The following is a 22,389-nucleotide window of genomic DNA, read 5'->3' as shown; positions in this document are numbered from 1 at the left end:
TTTCGAGCGACATCCGGGTTCCGGGTTGAGATTCGAACCCAAGATCTCCGAAACACGAAAAATTGCTAACCAAACGCCTCGACGTTTCGTGATGTGATAAATGAAACACGTGTTTGCTAGTGGACAGACACCGAAAGCTTTAAGTAAACGGTTTAATTAAAGATGTAACGAAACTGGAGATGTCAGTCTTTTGGGTCGTTGCGCCGTACTATATATGCAACGCGCATCTCATACTCCTTCATCGGAGCACGATGAGCGGTGGGTCCTGTCAGCTAACGTCAGCAGAATCAAATTTGAAAATTCCGTTTTCTCACAGTAGCTAAACAGAGGCCCCGTTAAACTCCAATATTATCATATAATCAGTTAATTTTAAATCCAATAATTCAGTAATTATGCATGTATGGTAGTGTTCTGTCTGACGACAGGTCCATATGAACAGGATCCTTCCATCCTTTTCTCGGACTGGGACCTGTTCATATACGTTCTTGGCAGATGATCCAGAAGTGGTTTGCCATTGCCTTCTTCTGTGTGTGAATGGAGTAATTGTTGGGATGCCACGGAGGAAAACTCCGTGTTGCCTAGACCACGGCCTTGCCCAACACAAGTTATAAATTCGGGCACCGCCGGGAATCGAACCCGAGACCCCCAGGATTACAAGGCCAGCGTTCTAACCGCTAGACCTCCGTGGCGGATAATTATGCATGTATGGCTTATTATATATTATTTATTTATGGTATTATTTTTCCTTCGACAGTTCGCAGTCGATCGAGTATGATTCCAAACCTAACCTAAAGAAAATATATTTATACTGAAATATGAATATAGTATAACCTCTTAAAGACGAAATGTTCGATAATTGAAGTTCTCTGTTCGGTTTCCTTTAAGCCTCTTATATTTCATCACGTTCTTTTAAGGAGTTCGCGTGCGTCATTATGACAAGTTGCACTCTCTTTGCGCGGAATATGGCCATATCTTAAAAGAATCATGAAGCATGTAACGCAGTTTGAAAATCGAAGGGTAATGACGCAGAAAACAATATACCCACCTAAGGCCACAAATTGGGAGCGAGTCTGAGTAACAGAAAAACTAGGATTTGGAAAGCTGTCAACCTCGTAGAACTCTGTTTATTTTGTTAAACACTACACTAAGAGGACAGTTCTCTTTTATATTTTAATAAGGCTTTGCATAAAATTGTAAGCCCAATCTCTTCAACGCGTCATAATCACATTATTTAAATAAAATCGAGGTTATTGACCTTAACTTTTCGTAATTTTGTCGAAACGTCCGTTTTGACTTCTTTAGACCAGCCCAAGTCTTTACTATCTTCAAAAGAGACTGAAGATTAATGTTTTAATCTACCTGATGATGAAGACAGCAAACTTCTCTAAAACGTGGGCCCAAAACACCGAAAAACTACCCTGGGTTCGAATCCTGAAGAGAACGTTTTCTCTATCTTGGGAAGTGAACACGACAGATGAATGAAGTCTGTGTGTAAAATTCGTTCGTTTCGGTGAGACTACAGGAATGCAGGTCACATGCCTTGGGTTCCAGCTTCCGGGCGTGGACGACCGACAAATGTAAGAGTTTCTCGAATTTTGCCGTAGGAACGCGGATGATCTAGTCTAAAATAGGAGAATAAAATTTATCTTGAAGAGATGTGACGGAGTGGCCCGATTCGTAAACACGTTAATAAACTCTCGGTGTTGTTAAATTTCTTGAGTAGTCGAGAAACTGTTACTTTCTGAATGATTCTTTTCCATGCAGTTAATGGGCTACTTTTTTTAAATAACTGATGTGAATGAATGCGTATTAAATTGGAGGCGGGCTTATTTGTTCCGTGTACAAACAAATGGAGAAGCTGAGTAACGTTAGTGAAAGAATATTATCTCCTGACGTGTGTTAGTACAGGTGAGGCTAACTGTATTAAACACGCACATAATCCATTAATAAACAAGAAAAGAAAGTAATTGTTTAATATATTATACACCTGAAGATGGTTCATTGAAAACCGAAACATGTCGTGAAAAAGATGATGCTCTAATTGTAAATCGAGCATCATTTTAATATATTTTAAATATTAAATGTTAATTGTAGTAATAATATTTTAATATTTAATAAAATATTTTATTGTGATTAGACGGTTAATATTAAACAATTATAATCATCACAATATGACGCAACATTATCATCTCAAGAAAAGAAAGATTTTTCAATATTCATCTTGTATATTATCCCAATTCCGATTCGTAACCGTCAAGCACATTTTATATGAATGTTCTCATTCTCCGTCGTAACACGATAGTCTGCAGACTTGCCAGAAGATGGCGGCGAAGAGTCACGACAATCGATGGATCGATGGAGCGAACCCGACAGTGCGAGACAGAGTTATGGCTGTCAGTTCGCGTGCGACAGAGAGGCGGGTCAGAGCCCCCAGTAGAGAGATCTGTCCGGATGCTGGGGCCTTGGCGTTGGCCCTCCCATTCATCCCACCTATCCCGAGCAGTGAATGGAACAAGCAACAGGAGATTCTGACGCAGCGTCCGTTGGCCCGAGCTCTTCCTTTACTGCCTAATCAACCGCGCCATTTTTAAACGAAGAAGTTCCTTCAAGCTGCCTAATCAAAGACGTCTCTGAAAACATTAATTTACTTTTCACATGTGTTTCGTGTACCTCTGCTCGGTATTCTCCGTCTACAACTTACACTTTAGGTTTCAGAGAAAAAAAGGAACGCATATTTTCAGCACTGCAAAGAAACTGGGTGTGCTTGTGTTAAAAACACCCAAAAATATAATCACTCAAGTCCCAAACACAATTATAACAAACAAAATAACCTGAAGGTTCATCACCGAATTAACCAAAGCCCTCCACCGGACCCTGTCCTGGGCCAACAAAATCCAGTCTCCTTCAACTCCTATCTCCCATAGATCCCGCCTGAGATTATCCTCCCATCTACGTCTAGGTCTCCCCAGCGGTCTCTTCCCCTCAGGCTTCTCAAACAATACCCAGTGCACAACTCTTGTCCCATCCATGCGCGCTACATGCCCAGCCCATCTCATGCTTCTCGACTTAATCACCCTGACAATACTGGGGGAGGAGTACAGATTTTTAAGCTCGTCATTATGCAGTTTCCTCCACGTCCCATCGTCTTCTCTCCTAGGCCCAAATATCCTCCTCAACACCCGATTCTCAAACACCTGCAATCTGTGTTCCTCCCTCTGAGTGAGAGACCATGTTTCGCACCCATACAAAACAACAGGCAAGATTATTGTTTTGTATACTTTAATTTTCAGGTTCTTAGAAATCAGACGGGAAGACAAAATATTTTGGACTGAGAAGTAGCAAGCATTTCCAGAATTTAATCTCCTCCTAACTTCCTCGTGAGTATCATTTTGATATGTTATTGTTGTCCCCGAATATTTTAACTTTCAAAGGATTTGTATAAGCACATCTTCAAAATTATCAGACTATCCCACTTGAAATTTTCAAAACACCCCCCCTGTTGTGTACCACAGCCCACTCACCTTGACATACCATCGAAGTCAAGACTTCGCACAGCATTGCCTCTCCTTCTCCACACATCTTCATTTCACGGCGCTTAACGACATGAATCTGAAACCAGTGGAGCACTCATCAATACTCCACTTCTCTGTGCACAAAATGATTACAAGTAAACGAAAAACTGAGCATTTCTCCGTCTGACCTTGAGTTACAGCATGACCACGCCGACTCCGGTGGGGGTAGCCATTTTCAAAACTGGTGGCATCTAGCGGAGGCGTTCAAAAACAATCGCCGGGTCATTTTAAACAGGACTTTGACAGAGTTTCTATCGACTTGTGTGGGCGCGAAGTTCCAGGTACGTCGCATTTATTCTTTATTTACTCTTGTGTTTTGTGCGTTGCTGTACTGAAGCTTTGTTCTTCAACGCTAATTTCAACACAGTGTCTCTTCCTGGATTTCTGTTTAGCGAAACAAAAGTATTTTGAAGTTGCGTGTGAATATATAGACGCTTTCATAAAATTATATAATACATGTGACACTTGCTAAAAATAATATGTATCCCGGAAATAGCTGCTGCCCTATGTACCTTAAGATCTGTCTCGGGTACATAGAAGTAAATACCCTGTAAAATGGTGAATAGACAGAATAATAATGATAATAAATCAGTATATCAAATCTAAAACTTCTTGACGATGGTGAAGAGTCAATTGAATAAAAATTTTCTTGGATATTATCCATCGTCTAGTAAATATAAAACGTAAAACGACGTTTCGGAGATAGGGATTAGCTCTATCTAGTGGGCCCAACTGAGTAGGAACCTGAAGACGGAGATAGAGTCCCATCTCTGAAACGTCGTTTTACGTTTTATATTTTACTAGACGATGGATAATATCCAAGAAAATTTTTATTCAATAATAAATCAGTATTTGACATTTCACCACATGCATTGAACAGTTTGATTTTCACTTGTTATGACAGACGAATAATGTTGAGTTATTCTCACCGTCGCGAGAGATTTGCAGAGACCTCTCTTTCTGAGCAAATAACAAGTTGAGATTCATTTTCATCTTCGAATTCATTTCCTCCCATGTAGAACAAGCCTTCATTTACCAGCCGTCTGCAGACTTGGGAAAGTAATTCCATTTTAACATGCCAGTCTTGTTTATAACTGTATTTAACATCCGAGTATTTTAGTGTAAAGTGTCGAGCACTGAAAAGAAATGTTTATCCTGGAACTTCCAGGGCTTTAAAGTCTCAGCGTGGGTTGGGGGGGGGGTTCCCCCCCCCCCCTCATTAACTGGTTTGTTTTTCTTCCAAGAAAATTCCGCATTTCTATAAAACATGTTAATTGCAAGTTGTTCATCCAGAAACAAAACTTTTATCCATCGCACGGGTTAATTATGTAGGACTGTTCTGTGTTCTGTAACGTGGTTGTAAATCCCTGCAACGTCAAAACTTTACCTTTTTTTAAACAAATGCGTCACTAACCTTTGTTTATTTTGTTATTCGAACCATACTATTCCGTACCTTAATTTAGACTTATTAAAATTATTTTGAGCAGAAGCAGTCATGCATAGCAAGAGATACGATTTGGCCTATACAGCACACTTCAAAACTATGCGCGAGATATCTCGGTTAAAACATTGATCGTTATGATTCATTTGAAATTAGCAAAGGAAATCTCTCTCGATAAAAATAAGTCAGGAAAATTACAACCTGAAGACGGGAGTACGGCAAACTCCCGAAACGTCCAGTATATAAAATTCAGGCCTATCTCAGACAACGGGCAAGATTACCTTCATCTATTCACATCACAACATTATCGACATATTCACTGTTTACTGTACATTACAAATTAATTCAAAACCTACAAACAAGTTTCTGAACGTAATTAATAAAGACATCTCGATATAGGAACTTTATTGAGTTTTCGAGGGATAACAAAATTATTTTCCTTACCTGTTACAATTCCGCTAGGACGGAGAAGACTTGCTGAATATAGCTGCAAGCATTTTCAAGTTTGACACAAGATGGATGTGAGTGGTCAGCATCACGCTCCGGCTCGATTTACCCATGGGAAGTATTGGATTGGAGGCTGAATGGGTCCAGAGCAAGTCTGGATGCGGTGGCAAAGAGACGGGACACAAACTCTCGTCATCAGACCAGTATTCTAGCAATACCCAATGAATTAAATGAGGCATTCTTTTCAAATAAGCGCAATGAACCTGCTACCTTGATTCATGTAAACAATTGTTAGTGGTGTTACTTAAAATAAAAATTTAAAAAAAAACCCTCAAGGAAAATACATTTCAAGCAAACAAAATATTTTATTCAATACCTCCATAATACACTCTGTCAACAAACTGATATGAAAGACAATGATAAAAACCATTACGCTTAAAAATCATATTCATAAATTATTATTTGTATTAAAGGACAAAAACGAAACGAAATGAGAATTGTTGAAATGATATTAAAAACATATTTAAAAAAAAATTCTAGTATGTGGATTGTGTATCCACTTCAGCAGTTAGAACAGTAATCTTCACATTTGTGTTGTATCTACTCGATCGACTTTAATCGTGTGTAGGCTGTGGGGTATTTTAATTTCTTGAGCCTTGTCACTTATTCAGGCAGGAAACAATCTTTCTCCTCAAATGCTTATTTTAATAACCACAATTTGTATACAACAAATAATTGTCACTTTTTGTTTTCTAAAAAAAATCAAACATTTAATAACCATAATAAGACAATGTTCCATGCATACAATCATATATTCAAAAGGCTGATTCCGAAATGCACATAAAACTGCGCGAGCGAATTTTTATTTTAATTCCGCGCATGCGCACAATATCCCAACAGTTTTCCCCCTTCGTATTTACGTCGACGTCTTCGCGAACAGATTCCTACAGACAAGGTAAACGAAATTTTGAAATCTGACGCCAATCTCAAACAGCAGACAAAATGGTCTTTGGTGCATTTCGGATGAAGCCACGAGAGATTTAACTTAGTCTTTACTACAGTAAATACAATTGGTTCTTTTTGTTTAACCCCTCAAGATATTTTAAAATACAGTATTAACAGGTCCCCCCCCCCTCCCCATTTTATCCCGAGCACACAAAATAACGAGTTCTTGGCAAGGGTTTCAATGTGACGGGTAAGTTCACATATGCCCACCGTCTGGTGGGCCACGGTGTGATAACAGCTTGCCGTCCATACAACCTTTTTTAATATTATATCCATGGAACAGCACAACAGCATTTTATTCATTATTACAGTTTTATTATTATTATTATTTCATAAAATTGACCTGAACTCTATGACTAGGCACACTTAGTAATAACAAGAGAACTTCCTATGGAAAAATAGAAACTTCTTACAAAATAATGAAACAAAAAACTCAAGAGTAGGAAATATTGGACAAACTATGTTGAACGATAATCATTTTCTCGCTCACACTGAATTACAAAACTAAACATATGCACAATATCTTTGCAACGGTTCATTTTTATGGCATTTAAAACTTTTTTTTTTTTGTTGTTATTATTTTTAAAGTACAACATATAAATTCAGAGTTCCGAGTACAAAGACGGGGGTAACAGATTTCAACATTTTTCTTCTCTTTCTCTTCTTCTTCTTCTTCTTTGTGTTTGGAATGTGTCTCAGCCAAGATTACCTTCATTCCAGTTGAGAAGTAACGAAGGATCACTCTGCTCTAATATGAGAATATCCTTTCATAAAAATCAATCACCATTCAATACTGAATACCAAACACATTCTCTTTGTGGAAGGAACTTGACAGATCTGATGCAGCTCATTCTAACATCACCGCCACCTCATACAATCACGACGAAAGAGTTTCAATGGATTTTTGGACACAGTGAGGACAACTAGCGACACTGTTGGTCACACCAGACATCTCGTCACGTTTCTTTAACTCTGAAGCTGTAATAAAACACGCAAACACACGACAGAGATTCGAAATATTGGCGTTTTAATTAATTAAATTTATGAAGACTTGGATGGCTGTATTTCGGGGTGTTGCACCGTGTAGTCTGGTAGATACAGACAGAAGTTTCAGATGAACATACTGCCTCCATCATCAGGGGATAAAATCCTGAGGATGATGAAGGCAGTGTGAGACTGACTATACACAGTGTTAATATGGCTGGCTTCCGGGTTGTAACGTTGGTAAACTTCTACCTCAGAAGACAGAAATTCTGACAGAAATCACGTTTAAAATTGCGCTGAATTTGGTGTTTTGTTCTGGAGAAACGAGCACTGTGTGCCAGGGGTGACCAACCTCGCCACTCGAGACCTCCAGGGGGGGAAAAAAGCTCCTGAGATATCCAAGTCACACTAACAAAATGAACCACTTTCAATATCCCTTGACTTGCGATGGAAATTTTCTAACCAAAAATCTTACATCCACATTCAAAAAAAAAAAAAAACACTTCACAATGTTACTGGCAAATGACAGCCAACAAACAATAATATTATCATTTTCAAATTACAAAGAATGTTTTCTTTGCTAAAACATACACGAACAACGATTTTATTAAGGCTCTAGTTAGTAATTTCACTCTCGTTTTCACAGACTGTTCAACATTTTAGTACACGACACATAGTAACAACGTTGAAAATTTCCTTCGCATTATCAATAATATAATACAATAATTTATTGTCCACTGTCCCACGGGCAACAGTGATAACTAGCTTTTACCTTATTCACACGAGAAAACTGGATTTAAAAATGCATTCAGATATCTTAAGGCTACTTGAAAAGTTGTTTTGGTTATTATTAAATATTGAAGATTGTTAACAGTTGCTTGAGAGGGTTTCTTTGTGGTGTATAAATATATTTAGTATGCATGTTGGTATGGTCCTGCAAGTGAATTTGTAACTTACTCATAGAATTATCTGTATCATCTAATATTATTTCTGAAGAATAATGGACATTATAGAAAACATCTATGGCAAGTTAAGAAGCGATAGAACTTACCACCAATCACAGTATCATGCAATAGACCGACCAACCTAAGTACAGGACCGTAGAGCTTTATAACAGGTAAGGTAAAAGCTGATTTGAAGTCCTTTTCTTGGCCTAAATTACAGGCGTTTTAAACCTCACGCAACCTGAGACAAAATTCATCTTTATCAAAGTATAACTCGCGTACGATTCAAGATTGTCGCGGCAGTGACCCTGAAGATGGCAGTCTTCTGTGTTGTTGCGCAGTGAAGTCTGGTAGAAGTTAACCGACGTTTCAGAGGTCCTTGCTGCCTCCATCAGACTACACAGCGCAACTCAGAAGACAGCCATCTTGAGGTTCACATATTACGTTCTAGAACAAATTTTGTGTAGGTTGAGAATCTCTGAGTTTTCCTGAAACACCACAGTTACTAAGAACTATCTTGAAACTCTCCACTGGTTAAGGAAAGTACTTCATACCAGCCATTAATACAAAATCTGAAGCGTTGTGTTCAAAACAGGGACGTTTTAAATTTTAGCTTTGTCCCATCACGCCTCGTAAAAAATAATCAGGACGAAGATGATGTTGTTTCGGGTTCTGGTGCCTCAAATCTCAACTAGGATAAAGTTTCTACTTTTAGTGTTCGCAATTTAGAATTTCAGATAAACAAATTTCACAGATTATGTCGAATGTTTTAATAAATTCTTAACTTCTTAATTTCTAAATGCTTATGTTCTCTGCCCCAAAAGGAATTTGATATTATTATATGTAGCTTTCGCGTTGCAGAACAAAAGGGGCATTTGTACAACAGTCCTGCACTCGCCGCCAGCGAGTTGGTCGGTCAGGTTAATCACGACAGACCACAGAGCACAAGAGGTGAGCGGGATGGAATGACAAGACACATAGAGGAATAGCAATGTATGGGCATTCTGACCACTTTACACAAAATCTGTACTCTTGCAAAACCAATGACCATTAAATGTAGCAAACGAAAATTCCATCGTACGCAGCAAATCCAATTGCAGAATTTGACACTGCTCGAAGTTCGTTGTACGGCACCGGGTAATAAGACATTTAACAAACAAACGCATCACCGTCTTTGTAATTTTCAAAACGAAAAGAAAAAGGCCTTGCAATAATTTTGGACGATACATTTATATGTGGCAGCAAGAATACAGATCTGTCTTGCTATTAATGGTCCACAGACAAACATTAACATTAACCCATATAATCAACCCACAGCAAGAATTGTGTTTAGTTTTCGTACGGGGGGGGATTTGCTTTATCGGTGGATGAATTCATGCTTTTACTAAAACGTAACACAAATAATAAACAAGCATAAGTTACTTCTCATGCTACTTCTATCTTCTTCTTGGCAGGCAAAATTAGAAAAGTTTTTTTTTCCCATCTATTATCTATAAATAAATGAGACCCTTAACCCATTTACGTTTTGTTTTAATATTTATTTTGATGCATCAGTCTTAAGTTGAGTAAAGTAGGCCTAATCTGTGCCTCAAAATTCAAAATGGTTGAAAATGCAGGGAGAGAACAAAAAGATTCTTCTTTAACAGTTATCAGCAAATATTACAATTACTATATTTAGCAATGCATGTATATATCTTGGCCAACCTCTCAACTAACCCATTTACCTGCCCAGCTCAAATAGCTGTTAGGGTGGGATAAGGATAGGTTAGGAGTTAACAGGTTAGCAGCCACATCCAGAACCAACATTTTCTTATAACTGTCAGCAGGCTAACTAATACAACTACAGAAGCATCTAAGGCAGTGTTTTAGGACAAAAAAGCTAGTCCTAGATTCTATATAAAAGGGACTAGACTTCAGGTCCCGTCACACGGTCAGCTAGGTCTCAGGCTTAATATATGGACAATCTACGAAGCAGCGTTAATCATACGGAGATATGTTGCCGACGAGAGATGTGTTTTATACTTCAAATACCAAACAACTACGACTTACAAATATCAACTTTACAAACTCGCTTACTTTCTATTTGTTTCTTTGTTCCACACGTCCAGTATACAAAATATTGGATAAATACATGAGTAAACAACAGTTAAAAATCGTCACGACGCTGAAAGAGATTATTGGTATAAGAGAGGGGGGGGGGGTATGTGTATCAGTAAGACTTTGGGAAGGGAAGGTTAGTTTTGAGTATGTCAACAGAACTGCGCCTTGAAGACGGGCAGTTTCAACAAAAATGTAGCAACAAAAGGAAACAAATTGTCTCCCTCCCCTCGCGAGAGGGGCCACAGAGATCTTTCAGTCCCTTGTACGTTCCCTACAAGCCAGTAATAACGAATGTATTCCTAATTATTATTACAGGATGCATGTCTACTACAATCCGTACCTACTCTGTAAAAAAAAAAAATGGTAAAATCAGAGGTGACACAAAGTAAAACAAGGATTAAGATTAATAACAAATAAGGACAAAAACAAGAAATTAAGAAACTAATCTGGACGCGAATCCTTCTTCAGAAATTGATAAACAACTTTTTTTTAAGTATAAAAAGCTGCCTACAAACTAAGGGGGAAATTAATAACGTTTACAATACTATTAGATAATAAAAACTGTCATAATATTAATAACACGTGCCACAAAAAATGTTAACGTTTCTGTTCTGGACGAAAACTTGTAGCAATATTGGATTGTGCAATTATTTCTTATCTAATAGGCAAACTGGTGAGAAATTCTAACAGCTCACTCCACAAGACTAGGACAACTAAAGATTCAATGCCTTACATACTAATTCACCGTAATCTACACGTACCAGCTAGGCATGCATCTTCTTACCACTGAAATAAAATAAAAAAAATCCACTGGTTCCCGACCCATTCTCAGTTTGCCTTCTTTTTTTTTTTTTGTACCAAAAATTCCATCAATAATAAAATACAACAAAAACAGCCCGTTAACCCATCATCAGTCTGACGTACATTAGGTCACCCTCTGATTAGGAATTTAACTTTTCTTTAATACACCTGTTAGGTTAGGTTGACACCAAGACGGGGGGGGGGGGACTTTTAACACACTCGGGAACTCTTTGTGCTTAGTTTCCGGAAAATACTTCGGTTAAGAATACAGTAGCACGATGAAGCTCCTAACAACGAGATGCAGTCACTTTGCGTTTCTCCGAACACAAGACATGCATGGTTTGTACTTGCGGCTAGACAGACAAGATAATAAAACATTTCAACTTCATATAAAATCACTCTTAATATTTTATCCAGTTATTTTCAATTCAAAATGGGAAAAAAAAATTATCCTCCAATAAATTCAAGATGTCGCCAGCAGGCCAACTGCCCCCCTTGGCAGAAAACCACCCTTCCACCTTCTTTGCATAGGAACAGAAATCGACCTCACAGGTCACATACACTTAACCTTTCAAGAAATCGGGCAATACTAGGCCTATAACTTCTTACTTTCATTGTCATATACAACCTTATCAATTTTGTTTATGCCTAACGAACCATCACACTGTTTTCACCTAAAACTACGTTAAATAATTTACTAGACCGTCGAAGGATGTTAGTTTATTCATAAGCCTTCTTTTTCCTGCAAAAGACAAATCATTGTTTAGTGAGATGACATTTTTTTTAAGTACAAACACTTTTAAGTACCTCGGACACAACGCGTAATCATATTTTTTAAAAAAAAAAAACACACCTGAAATTCGTAGGTGTCGCACGCCCAAATGACTGCTGTGATTGGATTAGCATGTTGCCACAATTATTCACACCGATATTCATCCCCTCTACCCTGCAACCATCCATCAAAAAGGAATAATAAGAAAAACCACTTTGGGGGTGGGGCAATACATGCACAGACACGCATACAAGAAGCACACTACATTATCGACAAACAGGCTACTCAACTGTTCCTTGCTACAGCGTCACAGAGAGGAAAGGACATGACCTTGAAACCTCATGGTCTAGCCATGAATTTTGGTTTTAACGTTATTAAACACGGTAGACAACAACACAACATGACAATATTATTGAAGCCCATTAATTCCATAAAAATACAATTATTGGCAGAGATTTTTTTTTGAAACATTATAAACATGGGCGAGCTCGTATGTTCTTGTATAGGCCCACAGAAAAATACAATGTTTATGTACAATTTATCTACATTATTATATGTAACATGGAGAATTCGTATTAGGGGCGAATGACGGGGTGGGGAGAGGGGGTTTAGAAAGAAAAAAGCGGTCTCTGTCAGTCTGACACAGCGAGTTGTGCGCGCGCGCGCACAAACAAATTGTGGTGAGTACGGAACATGGCGTTACTGCGCTCACAACAGCTAAAACATTCCCTAAGTTCTTTTTCTATAAAAATAAGTTTGTGCGACGGGATTTTGTGAAACTTCCACGAACTGGCAACCTGAAATCAGGCACTATTTTGCAGGTCGGAGGATTGGTCAAAATGGCATTGTGATTTGGAGGAAGGATAAAATATGTATTTTTTTTAAAAAATATTTAACCACAAAATCCTCGATACAAACTTACCCCCATCTATTTTCCAGTGTCATGTATAAAATTTGTGCGTCTAATTTATTTAAAAAGAATATTACGTATCCATATTACTGAATTCCCTCGCGTTATTTATACTTCAACAATTGAACAGGAAAGGTAGATTTTCGAACAATGTAGCGAAAAACTGCTTGAGATTCACAAACGTGTAAGAAAAACAAATATCATTGTAGCTGTCACTCAAATAACTTGAATTATTTTTTCATCAATTGTCACAGTTGTGCATTTGTGAGCAACCACCAAAGGACAGTGTACTCCTGCTCTGATTTCGTATCAAAATTAGTGCCTTTTCGCCTTCTGCAAACTGCATCAGGTTACTGTATTTTTCCACACCTCGTGAATTACCCTTTTTCGCGTAGAAACTTACATCAGAGAACATTTCTTAACAGTGGTCGCCCACTGCCAGGTTTTTCCCCCTAAAACATTTTTCATTGTGAAACTGACCAGCACGAAAAATAGACCCCCCCTCGCCCCCCCCCCCAAAAAAAAAACATAAGCAGGTATATAAAGAGCACAAAACCAAAAGGGGAAAAATATTTAATGCCAAATCGCAGTATTAAAGAAATTTAATAAACTATGAATTGAGTTTTAGGTGATGAAAGGATTTCAACTGAACCTTAAGGGCTAAAATTAGATTTTCGCGGATGGCAATTCCAAATTTCATTGCAGTTATAAACCACGCAGACTAATGGAAGGAAGATTTATGCGTCCATACAGCAAAGTTCGCGTATTAAACGCATACGGAGGAGGGGAGAATGAGGAAGTTAAAACTTGTTGTAACGCGCAGTGTAGTCTGGTAGAAGTTTACCAGCGTTTCAGAGATCCTTGCTCCGATGATGGAGGCAGCAAGGTCGCTTCTACCAGCCTACAGTGTGCTACAACACATAAGACAGTTTTCTTCGCAGTGAGAACCTCAAATCCTGCTTCATATACCGAATATAAAACACGAGGTTCTCAGGGTAGCGAATATGATTATGGCTTGTCTTCTGGGATGCTTCTCCGTGTAATCTCGTACAAACTGACGATGTTTCAGAGACGCGTACTGCTTCTATCATCAGGACGATCGCATCTCTGAAAAGGTGATCAATTTCTGCGAGACCACAAGGCTCATAATCCCAGATGATTAGTAACAATCTCTCAGTTTTATCTCCAGAATATAATGGGAGAGAAATCGATCACAGGTGCCCTCTGACTGATGCCAGCTGTGGAAGGTGGTAGAAACGTCGACCTTAGGTACGTGGTTGGGCCGAAAACTTGACAAGCAAACTGCCTACACGGTGAATGTTAGCAAATTTAACAAGTTCCTTAAATGAAGACGAGATAGAATGCCCGACAGCATTTCAAAAGCGAGGACTTCCATTTTTTTAAACCAAAAATAAAAGTCGTCAGTACGTATGCCACGTTACGTGAATAATAATTAATAATAATATTACTATCTGTGGATGTGTTAATGAGTGATTGCTATTCTTTTAAAACTTCATTTACCTATAAATATTTTTCTCTATTTTAATTTATTAAGGTTTACAGATAGAACTAAGATAAATACGCAATATAATGGTGGTAATATAATTAATAATAATCATAATTATAATAACATGGTAAAAGGAGAAGGCAATTTCTGCGATCACAGTCTGTTATATGGGAAGATGACAATACCATGGTATGTGTGTGTGTGTGGGGGTTGGGCGTAGGAGATAACTGTGCCCGCTGTTAGTAACAACAAAAATCTTTCAACACTGGTGCTCACTTTTTATAACGTGGCTCACACGTGCAATCGACAATGCTTGGTGTTTGTTCTTTTGTTGATTCTCACTTTATTAAATATCAATAATTATTTTTATTTTTTTCAGTTTCATAATAATTAAAAAAAATTGGGTGTCTCTCTATGCTGGGCTTTTCCAGACTCAATCAAAACTACAACAACATGAGCAAACGCAGTTTCAATTAGAATTACGTAGCAATAAGATTAATTAGTGTTTCCTGTTTGTGTTGCAAGATGTTGGGCTCGACGGAACGCGCTGCTTGGGTCTTAAAATGGCGCCAGGATCTCTTATTTTTTTCCAACTATTTAACATAATAGAGTACCATCCCTCATTTTCATTAAACACAGGTGGAAAATAAAAAAAAAAATTCACCACGAGGGGTGGGGGGGTGGGGAGGCAAAAGAAACTAGTACTTTATACAATTCACACAGAATTTCACAATATGGTATTTAACAAACTGTACAAGACATTTAGTCGTCCACTTCGCATTACAAAAGCAGGGGGAAAAAGGCTACGCGTGTTAAGCAATACAGGTTCACTTAACACCCACTGCATTAATGTTCCCTAGAGTAATTGACTTGATTGACATCGACCAATGGTATTGTTTCTACGGTTGTACTTCACTAAGTACAAAGTTCAGATCCCAATGGAAAATATACAAAGTCACTAGTCTCCTAAGTGACGGAGGGGAAGCTTCAGTACTTCTGTACATCAACTACTGTTCTCGAATCGTTAAGGGGGACAGACAAAGCTTGATAAAAGATCAGTTTAAGGGTACTTCTGTAATCTGCACAGACTGTACATGGTGTTGTAAGTAGCCAATAACACAGTCGGTATTTTTTTTTACACTTCTATTTTATTTAATTATTATTTTCTTACAAAAAAGTATCATTTTTTTATGTAACGAGAAGTTGCTGTTTATCTAAAAAGGGAGCAAGATTATACTCTAAAAACACCTCCTCTCTCACGAATCAGTCTTTCCCATTTACCTACGTAGGAGACATTTAAAGTTTTAAATTGTCAACACCCCGACAAAAAAATTTTGTACTGAAGAACTGGCCCGAACTACAAAGAATTCTAAAATCTATTTGGAGTATGTTATATATCTTAGCACAGTTAACTTCCCCTTCTATTCCACAACAGGACAAACACAACCGATCCGTCGTCTAAAAGAAGCCTATAAAAGTGAATAAACAAATTCATGTGGCAAACACCGTCTTCAGTTTTCCTACTAAGAGACGACTACACAGCAAAACTTGTGCCGAGGGCCAGGAAGATTATTAAATTCAACGATAAATTCCTTACCTCAAAACAATTTAACACGTTTTACAACCGAAAAATCCAGCAATGGGATTCAATTACACGAGAGCTACAATTAACCCTTTCTATTTTAGAATCAGTTTTACAAAAGTCGTACAAAACCTTTTAAGCAGGATAATCTACTGCAATACCCAGGACCTCTCAAGTCGTAACTCAAACACGATCCTTGATATGTAGAGAACCACACACAAATGCGGTCGGAAAACGCTCCAATTGGGGGGGGGGGGGTAGGGGGGCTCATTTCTGCATATCGGACGAGTGTTCGCCTCGTTTAATCAAAATCCTGTACCAAACTGTGCACATACGAAATCCTGAGATGATTATTTGTCGTCAGAACGCAAACCATTCCAAGACATATTCGAGGGCCACTAGAAGTATGTATATAATTTTATTTTATTCGTTAACTTTTATGATATTTCGGATATCACGATCAAAAATCCACTTTTCGTTCGGCGAATTATGACGGCCTGTTCTAGAAACTGGCAGATCGGTGACCTTGAGAAAAACTCGTCTGCCGACGTACGTTTTTTTGGAAGTGAGTGTAAGCCACTCGGGCCATGGTCTCCGTTATGCAGTGTGGCATCCCCCCCCCCTTCCTCTTGGTATGCTGCTAGTGGAGGTCGGATGTATCTTCCTAACCCTTTATATTTCTGATTACAAGCTGGCAAATTTTCAGAATTCCGTCGACCATTTTTTCAGTAACTCGACTTTCCTTTGTAACTTCGGACGTAGAAAGAAAGAGTTGATAAACGATGGAAAAAACGTGATCAGGCACTGGACATGCACGGTAACAAAAAGCCATGTTTGAAACAAACTGAAGGAAACAAAACTCTTATTTAAAAAGCATATACAACAAAATTAACAAACAAAAAAAACTGTGCATACAACACATTAATTTAAGAGCTCTTTAAAAATCAACAAAATATTCAAAACACTTCTAGATTAGGGCACCAAAAATTACAAAGTATTATGCTATCCCACATTTTTAACCGTAGCAAATGCGCAGGAATATCATACATAAATCAATCAACCAACCAACTCATATTGCATTATAAACAATTAATGACTCGTGGGTCAATATTCCATAAACTCATTCGTGAGAAGCCAACAAGACAGTTATAAAATTAAAATATTAATACACGAGAACGTCTTTTTCTAGCAGTGCCCTAATCTCATTACATTCAACTAAGGATGACGGAAAACAAACAAAATAAATTAGGATTGGATAAATATTGCCAAGCATAAAAAAACAGGTGACTATCTGCTCCAATCAAGACTGGACCACCAAACAAACACCCAATGGCACAGATCTAGTGACGGGCAACATAAAATAATCGCTGTTAGCAGTCAAGGCAGAAGAATGATTCTCAGCGAGTAGACATTGTGATGTTAACGTGTTGGAATCGCTTTGATTGGTCAGTATAGGAAAAAAAAAAATTTAAGGCAATGTTTTAAAAAAGATTTTGTTAAGAAAACACCCGTACACAAAATAATGAATCCAGGAAAACTAAACGAAAATCCTTCCTCTTCGCTTGAATACCAACAGCTTGCGTAATACTTAAAAATTAAAAAAAAAATGCTGGCCGTATCATACAATACACCATTCTGTAGCTTTTACGTACGATTAATCAACTTGAAATGTAAATGTCAGGCTTAATAACAAACAAACAAACAAACAAAAAAATGCATGCAAATCTTCATAACAGAAGACTGCGTGTCCGTATCTTAAACTAGGCAGCTTCATATAAAACAGAAACAGGGCGAAATGTACACCGATGATGATAGCAAGCAGGTGCTAGCACCAGGTGTGGCGACTGCCCCCTTCCTACCACAACTTAAATACGCAATAACAAAGAGGAAAATAATGTAACTGTAATAATAATGAACAAAATGTATATTATATAATTCCAATGGTCATGTTCAGTGCCTGTCCTATCGCGTTGTATCAGCTATTGATGATAACTTCCGAAATGACTAGGCTTTGTTTGATCTCAGAACGTCTTACGAGTCTCCGTTCGAGGGCAGGAAAAACAAAGGAAAGTCACTACACATGCCACGAATTAAGCAGGAGGCGATTTACCTCCTTTCCTTAGACTGGAGGTGTATGAAATCTTTGGGGGTTCCTCGTATATAAAAGAGTTATTTTTGTTTTCCTACCATATTAACCTAACTACAAGTACAATGTCACAAAACAGCACAAAAAACACGTATAGTAAAATAGAGCTTATTATGAAACAGGTGCGTAAATTTGAGAACTACACAACATAGCCCAGGCACCGTTATGTTTTTTTCTTAATGTTGTAAATTCCCTGTTTGGTTTTTTTTTCTTATCTTTTAGTGGTTTGATCAAATATTGGTCAAAACAATCTAAGCACTGTACTTTATTCCTTCGCGATTAATACTACTAAAACCAGCGCGGCCAATTCACAAATCGTTCCACCGCTACCGAGAACGGAATTCACAGTATTTAGAACATCTTATTTTTCTTTTTCATGCAACTGAGTTATCTCACGAGATTCAACATGATGAAATACAATACAAAACTATTTCTATCGCATTTATAATTATCATCAGGGGGGGGCGGGGAAGATGTAATTAGCTATCAGAAGATTATACAGAACAACAGCGTCTAACTTAGCACACCACTCCTCCAAAAATGCAAAAAACGATTACTTGGGAATGGATGCTTCATTTTTTTAGTCTCTTGCATTAATTACTGTATTTTTTTTTAAGTAAACAACGCATAATCAGTCTACTTTATAAGAGAGATCCTACAATCTGCCGCGTGTCTTTAACACCACAGGCAGACACGACACATTTCAGCTCCAAGTTTTTTTAAAGTTAGGAGGAGAGGGGATATGTCTTCATTAATTACAACAATAATAATAATAGTAATAATAATAATAATAATAATAATAATAACATGCGCTATCCCACTCATCAAAACCTCGAGTCACGAGAGTGATGACGTTTTCCGAGGGGCAGTGCAGTAATGGAAAACGAGTTTTGTTCTCATGCAGAAGGCAGTGTCATTGACTGCAGATAACAAGAAAGTGCTTATCCTCTGATCCCCCATCAATCAATGATCATTTCTGGCACATGAATTAGCAAATACAATGGAATTCTTCAAACACCGACGAAGTGAGCAAAAATATTAATGATGGTTACCTCTCGACTCTTCGCTCTTAGAGACCGATTGGGGGTACCTGGACATATCGGTAGATGTAGAGACGATAGTCTTTACTTGCGAGGACGACCGATCCGTCATCCATGAGCGCTACGTCGAAACACTGCGCATGCTTAACCTTCGACTCCAAGGCAGACACCAGCTGTCCGTCCTGCGTGAAGATAGTTAGGTTGAAGTTGTTGTGATTGTCGGCGATCAGGATCTCACCCGCGGTGTTGATACCGACGCCGATAGGGTAGTTTGTGATGCCCTCGCCGCCGATCTGACGAAGATATATTCCATCGTAGTTGAACACCTTCACACAGTGCGCTCTGTTGTCGCTTATGAATATCTCCTGCTTGTCGTTCACCACGACTCCGTTCGGAAACTCGAGGTGCTTGGAACAACCGAATTTCTGGAGAACGTTGCCGGACTGGTCGAATATTATGACGCGCATTACCTTGCATTCGACGACAACTACTCGTCCCTTGTTGTCGACGGTAACCCCGCGAGGATGTTGCAAAATATTGGCCCCAAACTTGCGAACGAACTGACCGTACTGGTTGTAGATCTGAATCTGGTGTGTCGGAGATCGCTCTGTCACGATGATGTCGCCCGAAGTTCGAACAACAGCCACGCGGTTGGGGTACAGCAGCTGACCATCTCGCTTTCCACACTCCCCAAACTGAAACTTGAATCGACCTTCTTTGTCGAATATCTGTATGCGGTGGTTGTTGGTGTCTGCGACAATTATGTCGTTCTGGGCGTTCACGGCGACTCCACTAGGTTCCGTGAACTGACCCTCCATCACGCCGAATTCGCCAAATTTGCAATGATAGATCATCTTCTGGCGTTTTATTTGTGATTTAGGAGGGAAAATGGCAGTCGACATGAGTTTGGAAGTGAGGTCAAGCATTGAGTCGCCCGGTCCTCCAGAGGGCAGTGAGTAGTGGTCTCCACCACCATTCTGGAAGATACTGTCGCTTCCGCCATTAGACCACTTCTCGTACGGATTCATACCGTTCAAATTCAGATCACTGATGCTCGTAGAAAAAGGCCCCAAGCTGTTGGCAGTGCTGAACCTCTTGGAGATTATGTTCGACTCGAACGGAGATGCAGACGAGCTGGACGAAGACACGAGGCCATTGGAGTACGGTCGATCCAACACGCCGTTCAGACTGCCACCACTGAGGCCACTTCCACCGTTGACAGCGCCGTGAACGCCCGCCCCGTTCAGGCTCCCTGAATTACCGTTCAGAGTAGTGCCACCGTTCAAATGAGCGGAACCGTTCACTGGCCGGGCAATGGGCGGCTGTTTGCTAGGCCCCGCCGACAACTCAGAGCTAGAACGAACGTACCCAAACGTGTTACGCACTCCAACCTGTATTGCCTGATAATTGGATACAAATTCCAGGTCGCATCCAGACTGCAAGCTCAAGTCCGGATTATAGTTCATAAAGGCCTGGAATTTTGAATCGAAAACTCTTTTAAACATAAGGGCCTCTGCCATCGTAGCGTGCTTCGTGATTCTTTCTACAAAATCGCACGTGCTGTATATCTTTTCTATTGTCTCCTGAGCTTTCTGGCCGAGAACATTCAGCGAAATCTGTTTTGCTGAAAACACACTTTCGAGTTCTTTCAAAAGCTCCTGTTTGCGCTCTTCAATCATTGAGCGATAGAACTGGAACGTGTCGTTTATCTCGTTCTGTGCCTTGTGGTACTGAACCTGGAGGCGACTCGACGTGTGTTCCAAGTTCTTCAAAGTGTTACGGATGTCGGTGGCTTTACCCTTTCCTTCCTGCATGGTCTGAGTCATCAATTCCAGCTGCTTGGGGCCAATCTCACTCAAGTGTTCATAATCATGAAGTCCGCTTGGGTGCTCCAACAGTGTGCACTCCTTGCATATCGGTCCATTGCAGGTGCGACAAAAATATTTCAGGGGCTCCGCCTTGTGCCGCATGCAGTACACTGGTTTGTCTACACCGTTTCCTCCACTAGAAGAAATAAGTCCATTCTTCAGATCGTCCTTAATTCCGCCATTCTGTTGCAATTCTCCCAGGCTCAGAACCCGATGACCCTCGAAACAGTGCATGAATTGATGCGCCATCATACAGTTGGGACACAGAAAATTATCGCAGTCCAAACAGCGCGCAACCGCGTCAGATTCTCTGCTTTTACACCCCGTGCAGTGAGGAAGATTTGACGACGACGACGACGGCTTAAAACCTTCGCTGGGCACTAAAGCGTCAATGTTGTTTTTAACACTGAAATCTGTGATCAGGGCAGATATTCCTTGCGAAGTAAAAATACACTCTTGCTGGCACAAGGAGCAAGTTAACTTGTCGGAGTTCTCTTGGTCCTTCTCAAGACACGGGTGACAGAAAGTGTGGAAACAGGGCAGAACTTTGGGGTTGGTGAATGTCTCATTGCACAGTCCGCACTTGGAATTGATAACACCCACGCCGACGGGAGTCACAGTAGTCGAACTATTAGAACTGCTGCTGCAAGAAACCACGGGCGAAGACAGCGGCGAATCGACAAGGGGCGACAGCGAACGCAGTTCAGTTTGGTCAACCAATGATCCAATCGAATTTGCTCCAGGCAATGAATCCAATGATGGAGTTGGTGAAGCCATCTTCAATCAAACGTCATGCCTGCGAATGCACAGAAACAAAAATCGAGTATTACCACATGTTCACATTCAATGGCGGGTCAAGGAAGTCATTTCTTATTGAATGAATGTCGTCTATGAGTTAGGGGACGAACATATCAATGTTGTCTGCAACTGCGCGTACTGAAGTACCCACCTAAATTAACACGGAAAAAGGAAAACTGACATGTTACCAGACATAAACCGCGCCCTTCCAGGAAGAAGGAAGACAGTTTAGTTACACGCAGAACACGAAATATTAACATCACATTCTCAAATAAATAAATTCACTGCATGTTCGTCAAATCCACATGAAAAAAATGGCATACGTCGACGTCGAAACGAAATCTCTTCTCAATATGAAGCACGTTCTACGTCGGAGATCAAGGTAAGGTATGGCGGTGAGGATAAGTACTTGAACTGCATACACCTTCAATTACTTTCAGTCCCAAGCACGACTTACGCGAGGAACGGAAAG

General features: G+C 39.4%; 1 protein-coding gene across 5 annotated transcripts in view; it reads right to left on the bottom strand.

Moving 5' to 3' along the window:
• Positions 1-6,133: 6,133 nt before the first annotated feature.
• Positions 6,134-22,389, bottom strand: part of brat (tripartite motif-containing protein brain tumor) — a 125,544-nt gene continuing 109,288 nt past the window's right edge. For all 5 annotated transcript variants that reach the window (XM_022060810.2, XM_022060811.2, XM_022060809.2 and 2 more), the window contains one exon: positions 6,134-21,915. In XM_022060810.2, the coding sequence (XP_021916502.1) occupies positions 19,281-21,896 (2,616 nt within the window). In that variant the 5' untranslated portion in view covers positions 21,897-21,915 and the 3' untranslated portion in view covers positions 6,134-19,280. The remainder of the gene's footprint in view (positions 21,916-22,389) is intronic.

This window comes from Zootermopsis nevadensis, unplaced genomic scaffold, assembly GCF_977971745.1.
Source record: "Zootermopsis nevadensis isolate Lab colony 2312 unplaced genomic scaffold, Znev_1.0 Znev_ptg000001l, whole genome shotgun sequence".
Taxonomy (NCBI): Eukaryota; Metazoa; Arthropoda; class Insecta; order Blattodea; family Termopsidae; genus Zootermopsis; species Zootermopsis nevadensis.
The sequence above is the reverse complement of the archived record's forward strand: the minus strand, read 5'-3'. Positions and strand labels throughout refer to the sequence as shown.